This window comes from Cebus imitator, unplaced genomic scaffold, assembly GCF_001604975.1.
Source record: "Cebus imitator isolate Cc_AM_T3 unplaced genomic scaffold, Cebus_imitator-1.0 Scaffold18, whole genome shotgun sequence".
NCBI lineage: Eukaryota > Metazoa > Chordata > Mammalia > Primates > Cebidae > Cebus > Cebus imitator.
Genome location: NW_016107333.1, coordinates 7,527,118 through 7,536,630, shown reverse-complemented (window position 1 = coordinate 7,536,630; position 9,513 = coordinate 7,527,118). Strand labels below are relative to the sequence as shown.

The window sequence follows — 9,513 nt, the reverse complement described above, 5'->3', positions numbered from 1 at the left end:
TGTAGTTTTAGTAGAGACGGGGTTTCACCGTGTTGACCAGGATGGTCTCGATCTCTTGACCTTGTGATCCACCCGCCTCGGCCTCCCAAAGTGCTGGGATTACAGGCGTGAGCCACCAAGCCCGGCCTAAACTTTCCTTTTTGTTTTTGTTTTTGTTTTGAGAGAGAGTTTCACTCTTGTTGCCCAGGCTAGAGTGAAATGGCATGATCTCAGCTCATCGCAACCTCCCTCTCCTGGGTTCAAGCAATTCTCCTGCCTCAGCCCCCCAAGTAGCTGGGATTACAGGCATGTGCCACCACACCCAGCTAATTTTTGGAATTTTTAGTTAAGACGGGGTTTCTCCATGTTGGTCAGGCTGGTCTCAAACTCCCGACCTCAGGTGATCCACCCGCCTTGGCTTCCCAAAGTGCTGGGATTACAGGCATGAGCCACCACGCCCAGCCACAACTTACTCATCTAAACAGGTAAAAGTAATAGCTGGGACATGCCTGTGAGCATGTCCAGCACAGATATCTTGGTTAAACTACAAGGACATAGAATATACTATGTGCCTGTAAGTATGGCATGTTTAACAGCTACATAGGATAGGGCTTAACTAAGTTATTAGCATACTTACTCTTTAACAAGAAAAGAAACTTTAAAAAGGAACTTTTCTACTTCCCACACCGAGGCAGGCAGATCACTTGAGCCCAGAAGTTTGAGCCAACCTGGGCAACATAGTGAGATCTCTATCTACAAAAAATAGAAAATAAAATTAGCCAGGGTGGTGGCGCGCACCTGTGGCTCCAGCTACTTGGGAGGCTTAAGTAGAAGAATCACCTGAGCCCAGGAGGTCGAGGTTGCAGTGAGCCGAGATCGCGCCACTGCACTCCAGCCTGGGCAACAGAATGAAACCTTGTCTAAAAAACAAAACAAAAACTAGGGAGAAGAGGGCCAGGGCCAGGCAAGAGCCAGGTAAGTCTAGATGGGAATGGAGGTGAGAGTATCTGACTGGGGAGCTGGCAGGGACCCTGCGGGTTTGAGTTGAGCCGGCGGTGGACAAGCAGGAGGAGAAATCTCTGGGCCGGGACCTCCCTAGCCCGAGGAGCTCCCAGGTAGAGGTGAAGACGCGAGGGGCGGGCGTGGCTGGCTCGTAAAGCCCCGGCGTTTCCCACGCAGAAGGCGGCTTCGAAGCAGAAAGTGGCGCAGCGCCAGACCCCCCTATCCACGTCCTGCGTGGCCACCCGCGGCAGCTGCAAGCCGCCAGCACCCGCCTGCTGCCACCCGTGCGCCTCCTGCCAGTGCCGCTTCTTCCGCAGCGCCTGCTCCTGCCACGTACTCAACGTCAACTGCTGAGCGCGCCCCTTCCCGGCCGCGGGCGGGCAGGGCTTCGGGGACTTGGGGCGCTTCTCGGGCGGGTGATCCCTAACAGGACGGCTTCCCAGGGCTGGTTGCGGGCGGAGCTTCCAGGAGGTGGGACTTAAGGGAGACCTGGTTTGGGCTAAAGTCGAAATACAATATATGTCGGATGCTCGAAGGTGTTCGGCTGTTTCTGTGAAGGTCCCGAAAGCTCTCGGTCTCTGCGTCACGGAGTCCCGCGGACTGCGCACGCGCTCTTCTGGGGCTCGGGAAAGCCGGTGGTCCCACCCCCACAGCTGCACTCCCAGTCACCGCTTCTCCGAGCTGGGCGTTGGGAACGAGGCTACCCCCTACCTTTAAACCTGAGAACACCTGAGGCTGCCTCCAAAACCAGGGAATTCAGACCAGCCAGGCAGAAAGGAGCCACAAAGGAACCGCCTTTCAGTCTTCCACATTTCCTCCTAGGAGCTCCCTTCTCCCCAGGGGGCAAAAAAAGGAAAGAAAGAAATCCGAGGCAGGAGGATCACTTGAGCCCAGAAGTTCAAACCAGCCTGGGCAATTAGTGAGACCCCCCACCCCTCCCACCGCCCCACCCCGCGTCTCTACAAAAAATTTTTTAAAATTAGCCGGGTGTGGTGGCGTGCGCCTGTAGTCGAAGCTATTCAGGCAGCTAAGGCAGGAAGATCGCTTGAGCCCTGGAATTTGAGGCTGCAGTGAGCTATGATCACACCACGGCACCCCAGCCTTGGTAACAGAGTGAAACTGTGTTTAAAAAAAAGGAAATAATCATTCCTGTCCTGTTGCCTCTCTGTTCTTTAACACAACAAGAAACAAACACATATACACACTCACACACGGGAAAACTGCCAGTTGCTTGTTTTGTTTTCTATCATTTAGGCTCCAGTCACACAGGGCAAGAATCTTTTGTTCCTTGTATTATAGCTGCTGCTGAGTAAATGTCATATTGGGAACATATTGCAATCACTGCTCCCGTTTTCCAGACACTGTTCACCGAGCAGGCACCATTTGGCCCCCAGGGGTGAGGCCAGGATGCAAAGCTAAAGACTCAGTCCATTCGTAACAAAGCCATTTGCCTGCTGGGTCCAGGCAACCATGTGAAAGACCAGCCCGTTCATTCATTCAGCAAATGTGTATTGAGCACCTACTGTGTGCCAGGTGCTGTGGACATAGTGGTGAAGAAGTCCAATATGGATCCTCTCCTTAGAAAGTTTATGTATGGTCCAGTGACCCATGGCCATTGCCCTTGTTAGAGGGTAGAACCCTTATTACCATATGTGGTCTATTCCCTCAGACTATGTATCAGTTTTGTTTTTTCTTTAGAGATGGGCTCTTGCTATGTTGCCCAGGCTGGTCTCAAACTCCTGGTCTCAAGCAATCCTCCTGTGTCAGCCTTCCAAAGTGCTGGGATTACAGAAATAGTGGATGGACCCAGCCAGTTCTTGCTTTTGCTTTTTGTTTGTTTTGAGAAGGAATCTCAGCTGGGTGTGGTGGCTCACACCTGTAATCCCAGCACTTTGGGAGGCCAAGGTGGGTGGATCCTGCCGTCGAGATTGAGACCATCCTGGCCAACATGGTGAAACCCCATCTCTAGCAACAATACAAAAATTAGCTGGGTGTGGTGGCACATGCCTGTAGTCCCAGCTACTCGGGAGGCTGAGGCAGGAGAAACACGAACCAGGGAGGCAGAGGTTGCAGTGAGCTGAGATCGTGCCACTGCACTCCAGCCTGGCAACAGAGTGAGACTCCATCTCAAAAAAAAAGGAATTTCACTCTGTCACTCAGGCTGGAGTGCGGTGGTGCAATCTAGTCTCACTGGACCCTCCACCTCCCAGGCTCAAGCTATCCTCCAACCTCAGCCTCCCAAGTAGCTGGGACCCCAGGACTCAAGAGATACTTGTGTGTGAGTAGCTAGAATTACAGGCATGCACCACCACAACCAGCTAATTTTTGTATTTTTAGTAGAGACAGGGTTTTGCCATGTTGGCCAGGCTGGTCTTGAACTCCTGGCCTCAAGTTATCCGCCTGCCTCTGCCTCCCAAAGTGCTGGGATTACAGGTGTGAGCCACTGCGCCCCATCTCCTTCTCCTTTTCAGAATTCCTCCTCAAGTCTAAGGTGCTGAGAGCATTGTCCTGGGCCTCTCAAAACTCTGCTGTTCTAATGACCAGAACTGAAACTCACATTTGTGACTCCGAGTTATGGTTCAGTTGTTATGAGAATCTGGGACCGCCATCTCCAACACCGTTATTCATTCTATTTCTGTCTCACACACACAGGATAAACTCTGACTTAGGAAGATTTGCCTTACCTTTGTAGCCATTGAGTCAGGATCATTTCTTCCTGAAGGGTTTAGCCTTAAACTTGTGCCCAAAGCTCTTATAGTGTGGCCTTCAACAGATGAAGAGATGCATATGGGAAGGGGTGCAGAGTTTCCGCATCCTCCCTGAGCATGCCACCTTCTAGGAACCCCAGCATGCTTGGCTATCAGGAAGCTCTCTGAAGCCTGTCCTCTTGGGTTTGTATGGAGGCTTCATTACATAGGCATGATTGATTAAACCATTGGCTGTTGGTGATCAACTTCACCTTCAGCCTCTCTCTCCTCCCCAGAGGTTGGGGGATGGAGCTGAAAGTCCCAGCCCCTAATCATGCCTTTGCCGTTGTGGTGACCAGCATTCTGAAGCCTTCAGTCAACATTAGCAAATAAGATAGCATTACTGGGTATATATCCAAAGGATTATAAATCGTTCTACTATAAGGAGGCATGCACACGAATGTTCATTGCAGCACTGTTTACAATAGCAAAGACCTGGAACCAACCCAAATGCCCATTGATGATAGACTGGACAGGGAAAATGTGGTACATATACACCATGGAATATTATGCAGCCATCAAAAACGATGAGTTTGTGTCCTTTGTAGGGACATGGATGAACCTGGAAACCATCATTCTCAGCAAACTGACACAAGAGCAGAAAATCAAACACCGCATGTTCTCACTCATAGGCGGGTGTTGAACAATGAGAACACATGGACACAGGGAGGGGAGCACTACACACTGGGGTCTGTTGGGGGGAAATGGGAGAGGGACGGGGGGTGGGGAGAAGGGGAGAGATAGCATGGGGAGAAATGCCAGATATAGGTGAAGAGGAGGAAGGCAGCAAATCACACTGCCATGTGTGTACCTATGCACCAATCTTGCATGTTCTTCACATGTACCCCAAAACCTAAAATGCAATTAAAAAAAAAAAAGATAGTACTTCCGAGACTCCAAGGATTTTAGGAGTTGTATGTATGCCAGGATACAGAGACGAAGATCAAATATATATTTCGCTATAGTATACTTACAAAGTCTGTAATGTGGGAGGCATCAAGGATATAGTTGCTAGAGGGGCAAAATTCACAACTGGCCACTGTAAGAGGGCTGCACTCTGGGTTTATTTCAAAGCTGCCTTCGACCCTGAAAATTCTGTGACATAATCCAAAGCAATGGTTTTCCAAGTTTTTTATTTTAAAGAGAGGTAACTTTTCCTCAGTTGAAATCTTTTTATTTTTATTTTTTTTATAACCTAGGATTCTTCCAGTGATAAGCTCAGCTGAAATCTTTTTTTTTTTTTTTTTTTGGCTGGAGCGCAATGGCAACATCGGGTTCACTGCAGCCTCTGTCTCCCAGGTTCAAGCGATTTTCTTGTCTCAGTCTCCCAAGTAGCTGGGATTACAGGTGCATGCTACCACATCCAGCTAATTTTTATATTTTTATTTTTTTTTATTTTTATTATTTATTTATTTATTTATTTTTGAGACGGAGTCTTGCTCTTGTTACCCAGGCTGGAGGGCAATGGCGCGATCTCAGCTCACCGCAACCTCCGCCTCCTGGGTGCAGGCAATTCTCCTGCCTCAGCCTCCTGAGTAGCTGGGATTACAGGTATGCACCGCCATGCCCAGCTGATTTTTTGTATTTTTAGTAGAGACGGGGTTTCACCATGTTGACCAAGATGGTCTCGATCTCTTGACCTCGTGATCCACCCACCTCGGCCTCCCAAAGTGCTGGGATTACAGGCTTGAGCCACCGCGCCCGGTCCAATTTTTATATTTTTAGTAGAGTTTCATCATATTGGTCAGGCTGGTCTCAAACTCCTGGCCTCAGGTGATCCACCCACCTCTGCCTCCCAAAGTGCTGGGATTACCGGTGTAAGCCACCATGCCTAGCCTGTGTTGACTTCATCCTAAGGCAAGCTGGCCTTCATGGGTGCAAAGGAACAGCTACAGGCTCACATTCCTTCCAATACTGGCAGCCCCACTGAAGAGAGTACCTTTTCTCCATTTTCAAGATAGCTGGGTCTCTTTTATAGCTGCCACCTCGACCTACAGTGCAACAGGTGCAGAGGCCAATTCTACACTTGGTATGTACCAGCAGCATTGGGCAACTCTGGGGAAGGAGTTAAAATATACATTATAAAGCCTCACCCCAGACCTACAGAATCAGGACTGGGGTTGGGGCCCAAGGAATCTGTGTTAATAAGCCCTCCAGGTGGTTCTGAGGCTTGCTCAAGTTTAAGAACCACTGGGTTACGGAACAGGCTGTATGTATGTAGGGGAATACATACAGATCGGCAGTTAGTAGGAAAAGTAGGCACAGTTCCCCACAAGAGAGGCTGAGGTGGGGCACTCAGGACACAGTAGTGTGGGTGGATACTCTAGGGAGGCACCCACCTGTTTCTCTCCCTTGTACTAGGGCAAGTATGAGAACGCTAAGCATGGGTGATCAGACTATTATGATGCGAGGCAGTGTGAATTTAGGCACCAATGACCTACGGGAGTTGTCAGGAAAACCCACCACCCAGCACCTGGAGGTCTTCAGAACCCTTGGAAGGTTGTGACTCCTCCCACCAGGGAGCAGCAACCTCTAGTCTTGGGGGAATATGAGTCCAAGCAGTCCACAGAGTGAATCCTAGGTCACTCTTGCACCACACCAGATTTCCAGCAAAAGTCCTAAATTCCCGGGATTGAGTCCAGACCAACTTGAGCCACATGTCTGTCTTTGAGCCAATTTGGAGAAGCAATCAATGTGGAACTGATTGAAGCTTGGATCATTGCGCACCCCTGGCTGCCTCTACCATCTCAAGCAGGTTTCCTAGCTTGATCCCCAGGGCTAGTCCTGAGTAGGTCTCAGGGATGAGAATCTGAATTCCTGGGGTTTCCTGGAACCTCAGACTCCCAAAGCAGAGCTATCCTGAGAGTGGCTTCCTAGAGTTATCACTGGCATAAACAGTCCCTGTGATCCTTCCTGGGTTTCAGTCCATGCTACTTCCAGGCCCTCTAAACTCATTACTTCTGAACTGAAAAGGGATTCCAGCACCTCTAGCCTAGCAGACCCCTCCAACCATAGCCAGTCACACAGAGATGGGCACCGGGCTTGGTGTGCAGGGAAGAGCCCTGACATGGACTCAGGCAGGACACCCTGACCTACAGAGTGACCCTGGATAAGTCACAACTTCTCTGGGCCTCCATTTCTTCAAATACAAATCCTGGGGTCTGCTTCATGACTCTAAGCTTCTCCCTTAGTTCTATGATTTCTTTAATTTTCTAATTTCCTAAGTATCCTAAATTCCCTGCTCTCAAAACAACTCCTTTCCACCACCTGGTGTCTGACACAGCCCTTAAAACTCTGCATAAAACTCCTCACTAATATTCTATCATTTGAGCCTCAAGACAGCCATCTGAAGTAGGTATTTCTGTCCCTGCGGCTAACATAGTGAGTCAGCAGCAGGCTCAGACCTCCTCCTTCCAAAGTTCAGTCCCCTTCTCCATAAACAGCCACCTTCCGCCTATCTCACAGGCCTCATCTTCCCATCTCTCTTTCCTGGAAAAAAAATCCAGCCAGGGGTGGGCCTGGATACTGCAGGACCCTCGGCCAATTCCTTCGTTCCCCATGAAGCTTTGATGGGGGAAGCCCAGATATCAGGAGTGGGGGCATTGTGGGTAGAGCAGGAGACACATCTTCTTTCACTGTGGGTATCTGGTCAGTGTCACACATGTGACGGATTAGCAGCTCCTGAGATCAGAGGTAAGTCTGAGACCAGATATGAAGAGGGGCTGTGTTTTCTGAAACAGAATTAAAGGTTCTGGGAACTGACAGGACATCTCCTAACAGGGAAGGAAAAGGCTGGGATAACAGAAACCAGAACCCCTGGAAGAAGGGAGGTGGGGGGCTACATGTGGTCTGGCAGGAGGAAGCATTCTGACAGCATTTCCCATGTCTGGGAGGAGACACCCTAGAGGAAAGGGAGGGTGCACACGTGCAGGCCAGCTGCTGGGCAGGTGTTCAACCTCTCTGGCTCACACAAACAGCAGCCTCTCCTTTTTCCTGCTGTGAAGTCATTGTCCCAACAGCCGCCCCAGTAGAATAACTTGAGGTGGGGCTCCGGGTAGCCCTCTGGGTTACAGTTCCAGAGTTCCTGATCCAGTGTTGGGGAATCTGAAACCAGGCTCCCTTCCTAAATCTGGCCTTGGTGGTATGGAAAGGGCTTGGATTTTGGTCTAAGTCCTGCCACATACAAAAGTCAGCTCACGCTCATGGGTCCTCTCAGAGCCTCAGACATGGGAATTCAAGTCTCTGTGAGGAATAAATAAGACCATACCTAAGCCCAGATGAGGTGGCTCAAGTCTGTAATCCCAGCACTTTGGGAGGCCGAGGCAGGCAGATCAGGAGTTTGAGGTCAGGAGTTTGAGACCAGCCTGGCAAACATGGTGAAACGCTCTCTCTACTAAAAATACAAAAATTAGCTGGGCATGGTGATGGGCACCTGTAATCCCAGCTACTTGAAAGGCTGAGGCACAAGAATCACTTGAACCCATTAGGTGCAGATTGCAATGAGCTGAGATCATGCCACTGCACTCCAACCTAGGCGACAGAGCGAGATTCCATTTCAAAAAAAAAAAAGTACTGCAAATAAGGCCTTCCTTATGTCACTCAGGTGCATTTGCACTCAAACAGAAGAGGTGGAGTTATGATGCCAAATACAGGCAAGGGAGGGCCAAGCATGAGCTTACATGGAAAAGCCGACCTGTGGGGAATGGTCAGCCTCAACCTCTCTACCTCATGATCCCTTGTTTCCTTCTCGACTCTGAATAAGAAGGAATACTAAAGAGAGCCCAACCCCAGCCACTGCCTTCTGCCAAAACATCATGCCTGAAGTGAAACGGTCCTCATTTAGATACTTCGCATTTGTCTCAGATGAGACTGTGGCCCTGGACTCAGACCAACCTGAGTTGGACTTCAGGTGTCATATCCTTGTATGATCTTGGATCAGGTCATTTGGCCTAACTCCCTGTTAGTTAAATATGGCGGTAATACTACCTTAGAGTCAAAGTCTGAGAATACAAAACATATAAGCAACAATTGTGGAAGATTCAATTAAGCGGGGACTTCCCAGGAGTCTGTATGGCTCAGAGATTAAAACCAAAGGTCTCTGCCAGGCCAGGTGGTTCACACCTGTAGTCCTAACACATTGGGAAACTAAGGCAGGAAGATCGCTTAAACCACGTTAGAGACCAGTGTGGGCAAAATCGCGAGACCTTATCTCTATTAAAAATAATTTCAAAAAAAGATTTCATCCTGGTGTTCAAGGCCTCTCCCTCCTGACTCAGGCTACCTGTCCAGCCCTCAATAACTCCTCCTACACCACAGCCAAACAACTCCTCCCATATTCCCTCACTCAGACTCTTGCTTAAGCTGTCTGCTGCCTGGAATACCCTTGGCTTTAACTTCTCCTACTAAAAATCTTCAGTTCTTTCAAAATCCAGCAAAAGCACCATCTCTTCTTGGATGCTTTTCTTCTGCTGTTGCCAGACACTGAACTCTAAAACTGAGCAGAAAAGCTGGGCACAGTGGCTCACACCTGTAATCCCAGAACTTTGGGAGGCAGAGGCGGGCAGATTACCTGAGCTCAGGAGTTCGAGACTAGCCTGGCCAACATGGCAAAACTTCATCTCTACTAAAAACATCTCACGAGGTCAAGAGATCGAGACCATCCTGGTCAACATGGTGAAATCCCATCTCTACTAAAAATACAAAAAATCAGCTGGGCATGGTGGCACGTGCCTGTAATCCCAGCTACTCAGGAGGCTGAGGCAGGAGAATTGCCTGAACCCAGGAG

At 49.4% G+C, this 9,513-nt stretch overlaps 1 protein-coding gene across 1 annotated transcript in view; it reads left to right on the top strand.

Moving 5' to 3' along the window:
• LOC108292925 (agouti signaling protein) overlaps positions 1 to 1,512 on the top strand; it is a 108,385-nt gene extending 106,873 nt beyond the window's left edge. The window contains exons 3-4 of the mRNA XM_017514078.2: positions 1,029 to 1,094; positions 1,159 to 1,512. Coding sequence (XP_017369567.1) covers positions 1,029 to 1,094; positions 1,159 to 1,335 — 243 coding nt within the window. The 3' untranslated portion in view covers positions 1,336 to 1,512. The remainder of the gene's footprint in view (positions 1 to 1,028; positions 1,095 to 1,158) is intronic.
• Positions 1,513 to 9,513: the final 8,001 nt, after the last annotated feature.